Here is a 17,217-nt window from a genome sequence, read left to right as displayed (position 1 = left end):
ATTATGTAGCCCTGACTGTCCTCGAACTATATAGATCAGGCTGCCTTCAAACTCAGAGATCCTCCTGCTTCTGTCTTCTGAGTGCTGGGGTTAAAGGCGTGAACCACCATGCTAGAGCTTAGAGCTAACTTTTCCTAGCACCAAGGTTCCCCACTTCTCAGTTACAGAAGAGCAGACGAGGCCACCACAGCTTTAAGGATAAACTTTATTCAAATCTTGGGTTGCACGTGTTGCATTCCAGGTTCAAACAGAGAAGTGGCCACCTATTTCAGTAGATACACGAGGCGAAGCTTCAAAAGACAAACAAGGCTCGGACAGTCTGGCTAACAAAGCCGTGGCACTTGGTGGCATCCTATCATGCTCATTGAGAACCTAGAAGTTTCGATTTTAATATAAACAATCTATTGAAAAGGTAGCCCCTTTAGGGATATAGTAATATGTTAGCAAATTGTTTAGCAAAATAAATTATCCTGCCTGAGAAGAAACACGAGGCTATATAGACTGAGGGAAAAGGCCAGATTCCTCTAAATAGCAACAAACAGGCTGTTTCGTCAACCTATCAGTTTCTCCACAAATCAATTTGTCCCTCAAAGGACAACTTCCAGGGGTCACATGCTTTACGTTTCTTCTAGCACGTTTGGTCTGCGTAGCACGTGACTTGTTGAAAGCAGCTTCTGATTGGCCGCGTCTATACGTTCAGCTTGGCCGAATCTGCGTCACGTCCGCACTCCTCCTCTGAAACAGAACAAAAACCTGAGGGAGAGGAAACAGAGTAACAAGAGGGTGGGGACGAAGATGGGTGTCCCAGTAGTACTGGAACCATTCCTCTGTGCGTGCGTGTGTGTGTGTGTGTGTGTGTGTGTGTGTGTGTGTGTGTGTGTGTGTGTGTGTGTGTGTGTGTGTGTGTGTGTGTCTTGTTGTGTTACGCAGTTGGCGTGTGCAGTGAATCAGTGAATGTACACATGAATAGGGATGTGTGGAAGCAGAGACAACTTGGGAAGAGTTAGTTCCTCCTTACACCATGTAGTGATGGGGTTGTTTGTTTGTTTGTTTGTTTGTTTGTTTGTTTCCAATGTGGCACAACTTAGGGTCATCCACGAAGAAAGAGCTCGATTGAGAACGTGCCTCTATGAGATACTTCATTGGGCAAGTCTGTATGCCATTTTCTTGATTGATAGTCCGTGTGGAAAGAACCCAGCCTACTGTGGGTGGTGCCCGCCCCGGGTAAGTGGTCCTGGCAGCTAGGAAAAAGGTAGCTGGATATGACCATAGAGCCACCTCGTAAGCAGCATCCCTCCCATGGATCCTGCCTCTGCGTCCTGCCTCAGTTCTTGCCCCGGATTTCCTCTTTGATGGACTGTGACTGGACCGTCCTAAATAAACACTCTCCTCCCGAGTTGCGTTCAGCCGTGTCATATATCACAGCAATTGAAAGCAAACTGGAACACGTCATGTGGGATCCAGGGATAGAACACAGGTCAACAAGGCTTGGCAGCAGGTCTCTATACCCACTGAGCAGTATGGCCACCCACCAAGGTACTGTTTATTGAAAAAGCCACATGAAGTTCTGGGGTGTGCCCAGCAAACTGGAACTTGTCACAGAGATGAACTAAATGTCCAAAAACAGACAGAAAGATTGAGTGTGCAAGTAAATTAGGTCCGAGAACAGACCTAATTTTTAAATTGTATTTATTATTTTGTGTGATGAGGGAGGATGGGCGGGGTGTGTGTACACGTCTGTGGAGGTGAGAGGACAATTGACAGACATCACTTCTCCCCTTTCAACACGTGGGTCCCTAGGTTTAACAGGTGTGGTAGTAGGTGCCTTAACCCACTCACTGATGTCATCCTGCTTGCCCCAAGAAAGCCATCTCACGCCTTTTAAAATATTAATCTGTCAAGCTCAGGAGTTAACTTCTAAGATTCACTCAGTTCACCAACAGGTTCCCTCTGACATTTCAACATTACTCATCCCAATTCATCACATTTAAACATGTGTACCCCACCCGACCCCCCAGTCCTGCTAATAACCACAGAAGCTGCCAACCCATTCCATTTGAGAGATTAAAGGTAATGCTATCCTTCAGACTTGGAAATTCCAAGTGACAAAAACATTGTGGTTTTAAGCACACAGGTTACCTTCGATGGTGGTGTCATCCGATGGCGTGAAGGGAAGATCCTTTCCTACTGTTTGGAATGCAGCCTAACAAATGGAACCTGGAGTTATTATCATTGTTAGAGTTGTAAACACAGAAATCAGAACCTCACCACAGATGGGGAGAAATGGTAAAATGAATTCCTGGTGACTTGTCATTTGGCTTCGGAGCCAGGGATCAGGAGCAGAACCATTGCCTTAGGTTTACCAAGTTCTGTCTGCTTCTTCTATCTCTGCTGGAGGACTCCACACGGGCAGGGAGGTGCTGATTTCCTGTGTGTTTGCCCTTCCCACCCTGGCAGCTTTGTTTGATGAAGGAAGGAGAAGGGCGGTTGTACAAATGGGTGTGCTGGTGTGTGCCTGTAATCACAGCACTTGGGAGCAGACAGAGGGACTAGAAGTTCAAGATCATGACCATATGTCTGTCTGTCCGTCTGTCTGTCTGTCTGTCTGTCTCTCTCTCTGTGTGTCTGTATGTGTGTGTGTGTCTGTCTGTCTGTCTGTATATATGTATGTATGTGTGTATGTGTGTATGTATGTATGTATGTATGTATGTATGTGTGTGTATGTGTGTATGTATGTATGTATGTGTGTATGCATGTAGCTCAAAACCAGCCTGGGGAGATGCAGTGATGCAGTATAGTTGGCCCTAAAGGGAACATATAGACTGCACCTCCTCCTCCCAAAGCTGGGGGATCATTGCAGAAGCAGGGACAGAAAGAGCGTAAAGAGTCAAAGGCCGTGGACAACTATACAGCAGGGCAGCTGACTTAAAGCATATTGTGACAGCATGCCCAAGACCTATGCAAACCCAAGTTAGACCACATCCCAGCATGGAGATGGGTGTTGGGGCCAAAAAATCCCACCCCTAGCCACGGAGAGCCTGAAGACTGGGAGAAGAGCCTATCCCTTACAAGGACAGTTATGCCCCAGCTTTCCGCACATCCAAGAATATCTGGTCAGGACAGATTGGTCTCGAAGGTTGTAAAACACAAAGATTACGAAGCTGGGTGGATACAGAGGGGTAGTGGATGTGGGAAAAGCTGGAGAAAGGGAGTATATAAGACCAAAACACATTGCATGAAACTCTCAATAAATTAAATCAAACAACAACACAATCAAGCCTGGCTTTGACGGGGGAGGGGGAGGAGAAAATGGTCCATGGCTCTTTAAACCTACCATTTTATGGTAAGACCCTGATGTGTAAGTGGAACTTATTAGTGAAACATTCTTGTGGTAAAAGTTAAATCATTCAGATAATAAAGTTTAAAAATCAGACACCTAGACACTATTCACACACACACACACACACACACACACACACACACACACACACACACTCAGAAGCACACATGCATGCACACACCTGTCTACTTTTGCACTGAGGGCAGGTCAAACAGAAACTGTTCATGGGAGTATACAGCAATATCAGAGAAAGGCTCTGTCTCTTAAAAGGGATTGAAACACAGCGACCCTCAATAGTGGAAGACAGGAAACGGGCAGGAAATTCCACTGTGCTCTTTTCTTCTGGTCTTACACTGCGTACCACGGATGTGCTACCCATGGGAGGAGCCTGTCTCAGCCCTTCAGTTACCTGAACAAGGCTGAACTAAGGCCTTTCCCTCACCCACGTCACTCCACAAAGAACTGAAGGATCGCAAAGAGAAAGCCAAAGAGAGAAGCATAACAAGTCTACCAAAAGGGATCAGGAATTGAAGCTCCCGGGGGCTGAGGTAGCATGGGCAAAGTGCTTGGTACACAAGCATGTGGACCTGGTTTGATCAACAAAATCCATATAAAAACTGGGTGTGGTGGAGCATGCTTTGTAGACAGGGACAGAGCTAGACAGCAACCTTTGCTGCCAAGTCAGCACAGTCAGACCGAAGGCCCAGTTCCCTTAGTGAGAGACCCTTGTCTCAAAACCAATGATAACAAAAACCCAACAAAAGAAAAGCCACCACGGTGGGTGGTTCTTGAGGAACACTTGAGGTTTGACCTCTGTCTTCCACATGCATGTACACACACATGTATGTGTGCCCTCCACACCCAAAAAAGCGACATGGAAGAAATCTTGTGAGGAAACACAGTTTTAATGTAAATGTGCTAACACTAAGTATGAGCTAAGGCCCAGTCTCAGAACAGTCCCCTGTGTTTGGCAGCAGTGTCTCGTGCCTGACTACCACTGTAAGTTCCAGACTGACCTCTTAGTTGAAGTGCTGAGCAGAACTGAGCAGCAAGACAACTGGGCTTTGAGGACTGAAATGACCTGGGAACCAGAAGCCATAGACACTGGAGTCTACAACAGGAACCTTAGTTAGTCTTCTACTAAAATGAAAACCTTGGACTTCTCCATTGGATGTTTACAAGACCTGGGTCATACATGATTCAAAATGTTCGGGACATAACAATCCACAATGACTCCGCTTATTAAGGAGGGAAACCCAGACCATCTCTCCAGGAAACAGACAATCGACAAAGGCAAACCATGATGACCAGGCATTGGATCTGTCAGAAGCAGGAAGTTCAGTTTTAACCACGCAAATACAACAAGGTTCAATACCCAGGGGCACCTCCTGTTGGCTGTGGAAACTGTCCTCCATTACAGTCCTCCTCAGACTGTAAAGCCATGTGCTGCAGCAGCACCTGTGTGGCAATGTGTGAGAGAAGTAAATTCAATATAGACCGTAAAGAGTGGGAAAGGAAGCAAAACCATCAACCAGCTTGTCTTGGCAAGGTTGACAGCAAATGGCGGTTACTTTCTCATTTTAAAATAGAAAACGTGTGTGTGTGTGTGTGTGTGTGTGTGTGTGTGTGTGTGTGTGTGTACGAGCGCATGTGCATGAGCGTGTAAGTGCAGGTGTCCCTGGAGGTCTTTGGATCCTCTGGAGTTGGAGTTGGACTAGCGAGCATTTAAAGATGACCAAAGTGAATCCTGGGAACTCAGCTAGTATCTGCTACCAAGAACGGCAATCGAACCTCTGAGCTATCTCCAGCAACTTTCATCCTATTTCTTGGATTTTTTGCATACACACATATATATACATATATATACATACACACACACACATATATATACATATATATACATATATATACATATACATATATACACATACACATATATTATGAGTCATCAATACCAAACTCTTGTTTTTTCAATCTTATACCTCAAAGTGAAAAAAAAAATCAAGGAATAAATCATGAATGACTAGTTTGCCCAAAGTGATACTTGGCTTCCAATCCCAGAAACTTTGATTTTGTCATTGGTGTAGTCAACTGTGTTGATACGGGTTCTTTTCCCTGTGCATTCTTCTTAAGACAGGGGCTTTGAAAATTGCTTGTCCACATGCCTTGAAAAACAAAGAGCAGCGCTTTCACTATTCAATGCTATTCGTACCTCAGAGGGTCTCTTATCTACCTTGGGAATACCATTCCAGACATTCTCAGGGCTTACTGTCTCCTCCACACCATTTGCAAGGTTCAAAACCTACAAGAGGAAAGAGAACACCTGGTAAAAAAACAAAACAAAACAAAACAAACATAACCAAAACCAGGCAAGATTTAAAAACTGCAGGTGACTGATATGTCCCTGGAATCTTTACAATAAAACAGTAAAAAAGATTGCATCAGAAGCTGGGGCTATGGCTCAGCTGGTTGAGTGTTTGTCTAGCATACACAGCCCTACTCAACCCCCAAGTCTGGTGATGTATGACGTCATCCCAGCACATGGGAGATGGAAACAGGAGGCTCAAATGTTCAAGGAAACTTTGGGTTAAATATAGAGTTTTGAGACTAGCCTGGGCTACCTGGGACATTGTCTCAAAAGAAAAAAAAGGTTGTATCAAATTTTACCCTAGATTTTAAACTCAGTATTACAAACATTCTGAGTATATATGCTAAGAGACCAGAAATAAGTAAATTCCAAATGTAATGGGGAAAAAGGCCTACAATCAGAGTACAGTAGAGTGTAGAGTATAGTGTGTACACTGTTTCTCTGAAAGGTCTGCTGCTCAAACATTGGGATAGATTACAAAAATACAGCTCTCTCTTGGGGGTAGAGTTTGTAGCTATAAGGTAAACCTGCACAGTAATATCAGACAGTGTTTCTCAGAAGAAATGGCTAAAGGAAATCACTAATAATAATTTGGAATTGATTAGGCGTGAGCCAGGGCATGCCTTCAATCTGAGCACTAGGAAGGAGGGGCACATAAATCCCCAAATTCAAAGCCAGCCAGGGCTATAAAAACAAAACAAAAACAAAAACAAAACAAACAAGACCCCGCCTCAAAAAACAAACAACAGCAAAACAAAAACCCTGTGGTAGATGGGATGAAATGTGGGTGAAATGGGGCTGCTTTATCACATCCATCAGAGCAAAAGCAGACTACATGTGTGTATGTGTGTGCATACACATATGCAAGGTTGAGCAGTTTGAAGTCTAAAGTATAGAAAATATTAAGAGATGACGCCTAAGGCTGGAGCATACTGACATTCAGCTGTATGTTGCCTGCATATGGATGCTCATGACATTTATTTACATTCTGCACAGTAGTTCTTCCATGTTAAGACTTGCTTACTTATTTGCATGTGTGTGCCTGCGGGTCTATGTGGGCACCTCATGCATGCCGGCCAGAAGAGGGCATCTGCTCCACTGGGGCTGGGGTTAGAGGTGGTTGTGAGTTATCTGATGGAAGTGCTGGGAATGGGGTCCTCTACACGAGCATAGGTGCTCTTAGCTACTGAGCCGTCTCTGCAACCCACGCTGAATAGTATTAATGATATAATAATGTATATTCTTGGATCCACCTCAAGAAATTAAGAATTGGTAAGTTAGGCCAAGGTCCCAGAGCATAGAATTTAATGGCTAGGCCGACGACTAGTGTATCTGGTTTTCCAGATTACAGAATACAAAATAATAAATAATAATAATCACGGTAAATTATAAGTACCCGCCAGGGTTTACATTAAAAAGTGAGGTTGGCTCGAGTCTCACAGACCTCACTGAGATGCCAGGAGAAACGAGGAGAGATAAAGCAGTAGCTACCTGGGATCTTTGAGACTCTGTGGACCTGAGTAAAGCTCTCTGAGCCAAGTCTAGCGTGAAATAGAGTCCTTCCCTTTCCCCTTACCCTTGTTCCTTCTTCTGCTAGTGCCAGGATCTCACACTTAGACCAGGTGTTTCTTAGGCTCGACCACACGACACATTTCGATCCAACAGAGAAGCCTTTCAGAGTGTAGGTGTTCTGTAGCTCAACTGCTAAATTGAACACAGGAAGACTCAATGTTCACAGCCTGACATCTTGGCATGAGACACGGAAGAGGGGCTTTCCTAGTCAAGGTTTATTACAATCCTTGTTTAACCGGTAAGTCGTATGTTAGTATGTTTTCTAATTCTTTCCTCAGTTTTATTATGTATAAAATATATTTTACATTTACACACACACACACACACATCTGTATACCCCAACTTTATATAGTCCTAGCACTTCCTCAAGACGACAAAACTAAAAACCACCATTAAATTTGACCTCTAACCTTGAAAACACCGCTAAAAGCATGTACTGTCACTATTGTGAATGTGTTCTATTTTCATGGTCCATACCTTGCCATCCATACATAGATGAAAATTGATGTACTGGGTATGCACGTGAAAAAGAATACAAGGTATTTTTCTGAGACTGCAATACTTAGAATAACATAAGGATTTCCAGTTCCATCGAGTTTCCTGAATTTTTTCAGTTTTCCTTGTGACTAAATAAAATTCCACTGAGCATATTTACCACATGTCTATGGTTGGTTCATTTACTGATGGACATCTAGGTTTGTTCGTTCATAGATATTTTGTGAATAGTTCTACAATAAATGTGGAGAAGCAGGTGTACTGGCTCGTGTCTGTCTACTTGATAACTTGATAAGAGGGACTCTCAGCTGAGAAAATGTCTTGGTAAGATTTGCCCGTGGGCAAGCCTGTGCTGCATTTTTCTTGACTGGTGCTGTGGGAGGGCCCAGCCCACTGTGTGTGATGCCACCCCTGGGCTGGTGGCCCCAGGTTCTGTTAGAAAGCAGGCTGAGTAAACGTGGGGAGCGAGCCAGTAAGCAGCACTCCTCTGTAGTCTCTGTAACAGCTCCTGCATGGAGGCAGATCCTGCCCTGATGGCCCTGGATGACAGACGCTAAAACAAAATAACCACTTTCCTCCCCAGGGTGCTTTTGGTCACAGTTATCATGATACTCCAACCAAGACAACAAGTCTGTGTGTGTGTGTGTGTGTTGGGGGTGGGGGCTTGGGAGCCCCTTGGGTATATAACCAGGGATGGTTATATCTTATAACAGTTCTATTTTTAACTCTCTGAGAAATCTCCATACTATGTCCCATAGCGATTAGAGCAGGTTATACTCCCACTGGCAGTGAGCAAAGGCTTTCCCTTCATCTCAGGTTAGCCAAGCTTTGCTTTCTTGCTTTCTTATTTCCATTTGTTTTCTTGATGGTAGCCATCTTACTGGGATAAGGAACGAAAGCACTTTCCGTTTGCATTTTCCTGATGGCCAAGGATGTGAAATGTGTTAAAAAATGTGCGTCTCCTTTTGGAAATTGTCTATTCAGTTAATTGGCCAAGTGGTTGATTGGAAAACTTTGTGGGTGCTTTTTTTTTAATGGATAGTTTTTTAAAGATTTCCGTGTACTTCCGATGTTAGCCATCTATATGGAATGTAGCTGGCAAAGATTCCCACCTATTCTGAACACATTTCAAAATGTTAGATAGTCATTTACATTTGTATCTGTGTGTGCAGATGCGCACATGTGTGGGTGCCCACACAGGCCAGAAGAGGGCGCTGGATCTCCTGATTGGTGGTTGTAAGACGCTTGATGTGGGTGTTGGGAATCTATGGGTCTTGGCAAGGACAGTGCAAGTGCTATCAACTGATGGGCTGTCTATCTCTATGCCCACTGATCAGGCTGAGCCAAAAGGGCCATCGGATTCGAGATAAGTCTGCTGTGAAGACAGAGGCTCCCTTTCTAAAAACAAAAAATCGAACGCCCCTCACAAAATTCAAACCTGAGTTAACTTCCTTGTGTTTAATTTTCCTTAAAAACAAAACAAAACAAAAAAAAGAAAACAAAACAACAAAAAAAAAAAAAAAAACAACGTAAGTAACTGCAATAGCTATCCCCTTTCTGGAAAACAAAAACCACTGAATGCCTAAAAGGTGAAAAGAGATCAACACACCTGGTACTTCGCTCCTGCCCTTCCTTCCTCCTCTGGCTTCTTCCTCAGAGAACAAGGGTGCCAATAAGGCAGCGCTGTCTCTGTTTTCAAATTGTGGAAACTCCTCTTCAGACAGGTTCATTTCATCGTGTGCCGGCGAATCTCCCCCCTTCCCGTGGTGGGGGAGTGGGGAAGCGCTGTGGTCGTCATCGTCATCAGAAGAGCCCACGCAGCTGGACTTCCTCTCATCCTCCGCACTCCTGGATTCCGGCATGTTCTGACTGACGGTTGCGGATAGAGGACTGATGCTGTCCTCCAGAGACAGCTGCGGGGTGGGGAGTTCCAGCTCCAGCTGCTTCTCGGCCTCACAGTCCAGGGGAAGCTGCACCATAAATGGTTCCAGGGTGGCTCCCGCCTGGCAGCCTGGGGACAGAGGCGCCATCGGAGACCCCAGGCCTAGCTCCTCTTTGTCTTCCTCCCCAGCAGGGGAGTGTTGTAAGTCAATGGACTCCAGTTCTAAGAACTCTTTGCATTCGTCATCAGGGGAGAGTGGTACCTCTAGAGAATTCAGTTCCAGTAGCTCCTTTGGTTCACTAGCATGGGCCAATATCGGATTGAATCCCGTCATGAGGTAGGTGTCGTCATACTTGACTCTGTCCACGAAGTGGTAATCCATGCCACCTTCCAGCCTCTGAGAACCCATTTTACCTTGGCACGAGTGCTCAAAAGCATTGAAGATGTTACGGGGGCTGCGTTCATAGAACTTGCTTGGCCTGGTTTCAATGTTTAAATCCTTTTCGAATCTCTCCGAGAGCTCACTTGCCCGGGCTTCCATGTAGAACGTCTTCTCTTGTGCTATTTTATGACTTGGTTTCTTGAGGCCAAGATCAGGACTGCTAAGGCCTCCCTTTCGCTCTGCGCCGAGCTTCTCGGAGTACAGGCCACTCTTGGGTGTGCCCGTTTTAGCATACTTCTTCATCTTCTCGTTAATGTTCTCGCCTTTGCTCCTTAGCTCCACAACTGCTAAGGGGATGTCGCAAACATCTCTTTTAATCTCCAATATTGTTATCTCTAACACATCCTCTGTGACTATGTCATAGAAATAATCGTTTCCCTCCTGAGGGCACACGCCGCCAGAAACAGTGAATCCAGAAAGGCAGCATGGAAACGCTTGCATGGGGACCAGCAGGAGCTCAGAGGGGATGCTCCAAAGTGCGTTGGTGTCCACACAATCTTCCACGTTCCCAAAGTCCACAAGTCTGACCGATGCGAGGTGATCGTCACAGATATTAGTGATGAGGGCTCTATAGTAGTGCCCGTCCTCTCTGTACCTCACGATACACGGATCTCCAATTTGTGGACACTGGGTGCAGCTTTTCCTGTCTGCCAGCTGCTTGGCAGCATTTTGGACCTCCGTTTCTACGTACTGCAACTTCTCAGAATCGGCAAACTGGCACCAAAAGTACTCGGGCCCGTCTATCACAGTGGCGTAGGCTTTTATCAGTTTCACTTTGGGGTTATACCAGTTGAGAAACACTGATGTATCCATGTTGGTTTTGAGAGCAGTCTTCGAACAGTCCCCTTTCATGGATTGGGTGGTAAGCCCGGCTTGAGATTTTCCATTGAACGGAAACCTATTAATTATATCTTCAGCTATGATTCCATGTTCATCCGCGAGAATCACTTCCCAGGTGCCTTGGAATTTAACAAATTCACATCTGATCTGAGCCTCGTCTGTCCTTTGGGAAAAGTAGGCCACCATTTCCTTAGTGCCTACGATGTCAGGTACCACTATGCCCCTCAGGGAGCAGTGGAGGCACAGCGCAGGTAACACCGCATCGATGGGGCCAAGCCGACCGGTTCTGTTAGTGTGGACCACAGACATGTTGCCATAATCTATAAACTGTACAGAGAGAAGGTCATTGTGTTGCTGTTCCAAGACTACCGCTCGGTACCACAAGTTATCCTCTGGGAAAACGGCGCATATTACGTCTCCGCTTTGCCATGGTGGACCTGTGTGGTACTGGGGCCGCGTCCTGACGTCGTTCAGTCTCTCCGAAAGGCGATTGATCTCAGTTTCATCTTCTATCAGCTGGATGTAAAAATCTGAAAGGTCGTTAATATGCGAAACATACACAGAGGTCTTAAAACCAGGCGCTATTGTCTTTTGTGGGAATTCACAAAACTTGGGAGGCAGATCTTTGCCACTGGTTTCTCCCATTCTTCTCTCAGGAAGAGCGGACTCTAGTTTGGTGGCACTCATGGGTGAGCTGGCAAACATGTCTTCTCTCTTCTCCCTCGTTAATAGAAACCCTCCGTCATTTTTGTTTCCCATAGAGTCCTGATATGGTGTGACTAGGTGGGCCTTTCCTGAGCCTTGTAAATATTTGAGTTCCTTACACGCTGGGCTGAGCTTGGGTTTGCACGATTCCCCCATAATCTCTACACCGTGTGCTTTGCTCTCTCCCGATTTACCCAAATAATCTGTAGGTGATGGCTTCATGATCTCAGCTTTATCTTCAAGAGTCTCGGTCTCACGGAGTATTATTTCATTCTCTTTGTCTTTTCTTCTTGTTCTGTTTTTGTAACCAAGGAGCCCGAGCTTCTCGTTAATACTGGCATTGATTTGGACGCTCTCATCGTAGAGCTCTATAATCAGTCTCCCATCTGGGTCCTTGGCTACGACTAAAGCCTTCAGTGACTTATCTAAAACGGTCTCCTGGAACCATGCTGTGACTTCATCGGGGATATGGTGAGGGATGTCGGATAAGGAGCATTTCACAGCTTGCATGGGTAGAAGTAAAACATCATAGGCATCTCGGGGGATGGGGAGCAGGTGGTCACTTGCTACGTACGTGTTCCCAAAATCAACAAAAAAGACCTTACTTGGCTCTTTTTCTATTATTATCCCCCTATACCAGTTTCCATCCGTGTATTTGGCGAGACACAAGGTTCCGGGGACCAAGGTGGATGTCCTTAAGTTCAGTAAGACTTTGCTTAACTGCATGATGTGGTAGGATAATTGTTCTAAAATGTTTGTGTTTCTTGCAAGCTGGCAATAAAATGTCCAGGGGTCATCGGCGTGCGTTATGTACACCAATTCTTCACTTCCAATTTTTAGGTCATGGGTGGAATAGTAGTACGAGTGCAGCTGAACCGAAGGTTCCAGGGGCTTCTGAAGTTTTACGGGCCTAGCAAGTCTCTTTTCTACCAAAAAATGGCAGGCGCTCTGAAACGGTGTTAGCAGGTCCACAACATTGAAGCACTCTTCCTCATGCCTTGATGCCAAAGCAAAGATTGTGCATTTTAATTCTAAGTTATTCTGCCAAGCGTTGTCGATGAACCCAGTAAAAGCCTGTATTGCCCTTTCATCCCAGACAAAGGGGTTTTCACCAGTTGGTTGAATTAAATTATAAAGACTGCACCGGAAGGCCTGAGCTCTAACCTTGAAGAACACATCACTGACGGAGAGTATGTCCTTCATAGATACCACATCCTTATCTCCGTAGTCCACAAACACCACTCTAACATGCTCTAAAGACTGTGCCCCACTAATCAGAGCTCTGGACCATCTCCCGTTGGCTGTTCGCTTTGCCAGACAAGCGCGCGTGTCCCCCTCATAGGGAGACGGCTCACTTTTGCAATAGTCCTCAATGTCGCACATCAGAGTTCTGAAGCCTTGGGCGTTCCTCATCAGCTGACACCAGAAGGAGCCAGGGTTTTCAATGTGAGACACTTTGACTTCAACGGTGCTGCCTACCTCCAGTTCCCCTTTCCCACAGCAATCTGGTTTTGTTTTCAGTAAATTCAGCATGAGGAGCGTTGGGTCAGACGTTACCTTCTCTTTGTCCTGTGCAGTCTGTCCAGTGGAAATGTTCGAAAGGCTTACCGTGGCCAGAGCTTCTGGATCAGAGAGGGTTTTATTGTCGTTCTTGGCTTTCTGGTCTCCTTCGACCTTCTTGACAGAAGGTATTTTGCTAGACTCTGCAATAAAATGACCCGAAACATGGCCGGGGGAGTGGGCACTGAGTCTGATGTTTTCTTTGGTTTCAAATTCCTGGAACTTGGCATATCCAGCTTGAGCGATGACCTTACTAATGTTTTCCTCGCCGGTCCTGGATTCATCCAGAATCTCTATGACATACTGGCGATCCTGCTTATCGAGAATGTGGACCACCAATTCTTTGTGTAGCACCGTCTTTTTAAAAAATGAAATCGCTTCCTGGCTCCAAGTTTTCCCCAGAGGCCAGATGTCAGCCAGGGTGCACTTCAGAGCCAATATCGGTAGCTGCCTAAACTGAGGCAGCAACATTCTCACGTCACACCAGTCAACGTTCTCAGAGTTGCCCCGGTCCACCAGGAACACATCTACACTCTTGCTGTCCAATCGGGTGACCATGGCCCGGTAATAGCCATTTTCTTTCCATTTCACACAGCAAAGGTCATCCGGTTCCGGTTTCAAAATAACCCCATCCAGCTTACTGGCAGAAGAATAGAAACTGCACATTCTCTTCGTCAGCTTGCTGAACGTGTTCTTGTGCTTTCTAAGGCGAATCCAGAACTCTGAAGGGCTCTTCACGAACTCCACCTGGGCGTCATAGAAAGTATTCATCTTCAACCTGATAGATCTCAAGGGCGGGAGGGAAACTTCCTCCTCCATTTCCTCAGCGGGGGACTGAGACTGAAACGCCGCCTCCATTTCATCCTCATCTTCCTCCTCTTCCTCCTCTATCCCCTGGCTCTGAAGAAAGCGGTCAGCCAGGCAACAGGATTGCACTCCGAACGCACTGTTCAGATTAATCCCATCTTCCCCATACAGGGTGACATAATACATGTGCTCAAAGGAACAGTAAAATTCAATCTTTGCATTCACTGCCTGGCCCAGGATCAGAGCTTTCAGATCCCCTACTTGTGACCGGGACCAGCCTCTTCCGCAGTCCCACAGTCCATACAGTGCACAAGGGTAGGTCACCACGGGCATTCGGAAATACTCCGGCAGCAGATAGCGAAGGCTGCTGCAGCTTACTAGTTCTTTCCTTCCGTAATCGACGTGAAGCACCTGGGCACAGCGCTGAGGCCGGAAGGTCTCAAGCAGGAGAGCCCGATACCACTGTCCATCCAAGCCACAGGAAGCACATGGAGACCCCGGCTTGTCAGGACTCTCCTCCCTCTCCTCCCAGGTGGCACTGCCAGAGTCCTCATCCTCTGTCCCCGTGGGCGCCCGGTATACCTGAGCCATGCTCTCAGAGAGACGGTGGATCTCCTGCGAGAGACTCCGGAGTTGGCAGTGAATTCGGTGGGGATGGCATACTTGGGTTACCACCACCGGCTCCGTCACTCCCAGCTGCAGTTGGGGATAAAAGTAATCCAAGCCAGGATGCTCTTGTTTGGGCGCAGCTCGCGGGAGAACCGGAGCTCCGGAGCTCCCCAACCCGGCCGCCGTCAGATAGCGTTTGAGCAGCGAACAGAAGAGGCTGTCGGGCACGTGCCGGGCCAGCCCCAGCTCCTCCATCTGCTGAGACACAACCGGCACCTCCAGCAGCACCAGGCGATGGAGGAGCAGCACGTCCAGGACCCGTCCGTGCACCTCCTTACCCTGAAGGTTGCTAAGGAAGTCCACAGCGTTGGGGGACCAGTGCTGGGGTTCGCCACCGCCAGCGCCACCGCCACCCGCGGGCACCAGGCCCGCTAGCACACAGCCCAACACTTCGGAGGGCAGGTGGAAGAACTCGCTGCGCCCTGGGGCCAGCGAGCCCGCGCCCGCCGTGATGGTGCGGCCCTCATCCAGCAGGAAGACGCGGCTGTCTTGCGCCTGGCGGCTGACCACGCGGCAGCGGTGCCACATGAGCCCCACCTGCACCAGGCACAGCTCCCCGGGCGATGCCGACGCCCCACCCAGCGCCCAGGGACCCCGCGTGGCTGCCGCCTCCTGGATCTCCCGGCTCAGCCTCACGTACTCCTCCCGCCGCTGACCCACCAGTCCCCACAGCTGCACCGGGATCACCTCGGGATGCACGTCCACGAAGGACACCCGCAGGGCCAGCGAGGCCCCCGGAGTGGGCAGCCCCGGAGTCGAACTCATGGCTGCGGCCGGCCAAGAGCTGCCCGGAGCGTCCGGAGACGGTCCCACAGGGCCAGGTCCCGGGCACTGAGGCAAGGGGAAGGACGCCTGGAGAGGCGATCCTTCGGCCAGGCGCCCGGCGCAGGGCCTCGGGGACTCGCGACTGGTAGCAGCCGGCAGCCGGCCAACCGCCCACGGTGCCTCGCAGGCTCGGGGAGCGCGTGGCTGCCTGCCTTCCCGGCGGCGCGGGGGGTCTCAAGGCGACCCGAGGGGTGGCTTCCCGGCACAGGGGACACCTGGGGACTGCCAGCAAGCCCGGGAGAAACAGGGTTAGGATGTGGCCTGACTCTTCCCAGGACGCTTTTGATTCTGGGGAGCTCAATGGCAATTTCTGGCAGAGATCTAGTAGGAGCACAGGGTCTGGAGGTCCCCTCCATTTCCGTTTTCTCGCAGTGGATAGAGCACTCACTGAACGCCATGCACCTGCCAGCCATTGCGGTTCCCTAAGAGAAACCAGGAAGAGAAAAAAATGGAAGCGCCAACGGTGCCTTCCTGGGCGTTGAGGCTGGAACTTCCATGGCTCTAGGGAAGGCCTAGATGAGGCCCAGCAGTGCGCTTGCGCCCTACCGGGCCCGGATGAATTTTTTTTTTTCCCCATACTTGGAGCATTGGAGACCTGGAGCAGGTTGCCAGAGCCTCTGTAATATACATCCCTGTTTCATGTCTGAATGACAGATCCTATAGGAGCTTACTATAAAGTCTGAGGTCTACAGTTTTTTCCCAGCACTTTGTCTGGGGTAGTTTTCTTCACTCCTTCCCTTCCTTGTTGCAAAGCTACATCCAGTTAGGGCCCCCAACTTTGAAGATTCTCTATGGATTCAGAGTGAACACATAAGTAGATCCACCCCGCAGCACCCCCCCCCCAAGTCCCCACCCCCAAAGCCAAGAGGTCTGAGTTATTCTTGCTTGTCTGTTATATCAGATTTCTTTTCCTAACTTATCAAAATCTTAGAAATCTCTGCCACGGGGATAGAAGTGGTATGGAAAATGCTGGTCCAATCTGAGGTGCGCCTTAGAGACAGTTGCCGTGCGGTCTGTCACAGAGTTGTGTGCATCCCTAGAGGACTTTTCAGTCTGCCTATACATCTCATCTCACTGCAGGTCTCCGAATACAAGAACACAAGACAGCACTTAATTGTGCTCCTGGCCCAACTAAATTGCGGTGTGTCCCGGATTAGAAGCTACCCACGCTTTTAAATCTCCCTGCACGCTTTCCTTCCCCATTGTGTTACAACTTAGCAGATTTCCCACCAGCCCGCGTGGGACGGAGGGAATGAAAGGCACAGTAGTGTTATTGAATGAACAAATTTGATTTCCCAAAGCTTTCACTTTCATAATGGACCTATCCTTGAACAGCTCAACTCCATTTTGCATATTTTTTTCCCGTAATTCTTTTTCTTTTCATTATGGAAGAAAAGCAAACATTAGATTAACTATTTAGCAAGGGTCTAGAGAGATGGCTCAGAGGTTAAGAGGACCTACTGCCCTTGCAGAGGATAGAGTTTCTAATACTATCACCGTGGGTAGATCACAGTTGCTTAACTGCAGCTCTAGATAATCCTATGCCTCTTCTGGACTCCATGAACACCGTACACACACACACACACACACACACACACACACACACACACACACACACACACACACACACACACACATCTTGGGGCTGGAAAGTTGGGTTAGAGGATCTGGGTTCAGTCACCAGTACCCACATGGTTGCTTATGTTATCTGT

The 17,217-nt window shown here is 47.6% G+C and overlaps 1 protein-coding gene across 4 annotated transcripts; it reads right to left on the bottom strand.

Moving 5' to 3' along the window:
- Positions 1–667: 667 nt before the first annotated feature.
- On the bottom strand, positions 668–15,445 carry Tdrd6 (tudor domain containing 6). 4 transcript variants are annotated; one of them, XM_032899451.1, is made up of 6 exons: positions 13,846–15,445; positions 9,385–13,266; positions 7,285–7,409; positions 5,553–5,642; positions 2,140–2,203; positions 689–753 (listed from the first exon to the last, which is right to left on the bottom strand). In XM_032899451.1, the coding sequence occupies exons 1-6, from the start codon at positions 15,443–15,445 to the stop codon at positions 689–691; spliced, it is 5,826 nt and encodes a 1,941-aa protein (XP_032755342.1). The 4 variants fall into 4 exon arrangements, with proteins under 4 accessions (XP_032755340.1, XP_032755342.1, XP_032755339.1 ...); XM_032899449.1 differs by having other exon boundaries at positions 668–735; positions 9,385–15,445; XM_032899448.1 differs by having other exon boundaries at positions 7,285–7,412; positions 9,385–15,445.
- Positions 15,446–17,217: the final 1,772 nt, after the last annotated feature.

The sequence above is a fragment of the Rattus rattus genome, chromosome 4 (genome assembly GCF_011064425.1).
Source record: "Rattus rattus isolate New Zealand chromosome 4, Rrattus_CSIRO_v1, whole genome shotgun sequence".
Taxonomy (NCBI): Eukaryota; Metazoa; Chordata; class Mammalia; order Rodentia; family Muridae; genus Rattus; species Rattus rattus.
This window is presented reverse-complemented; position numbering and strand designations above follow the sequence as displayed.

What these genes read in the sequence shown, in the direction of transcription:
- Tdrd6 (XM_032899448.1), bottom strand. Translation starts at nt 15,445, where the DNA reads ATGAGTTCGACTCCGGGGCTGCCCACTCCGGGGGCCTCGCTGGCCCTG. An exon ending in TAGCAGAAGAAGGAACAAGG is followed by an intron (nt 5,643 to 7,284) that starts GTAAGGGGAAAG and finishes TTCCTCTTGTAG; the next exon opens with GTTTTGAACCTTGCAAATGG. An exon ending in GGATGACACCACCATCGAAG is followed by an intron (nt 754 to 2,139) that starts GTAACCTGTGTG and finishes CCTCTCCCTCAG; the next exon opens with GTTTTTGTTCTGTTTCAGAG.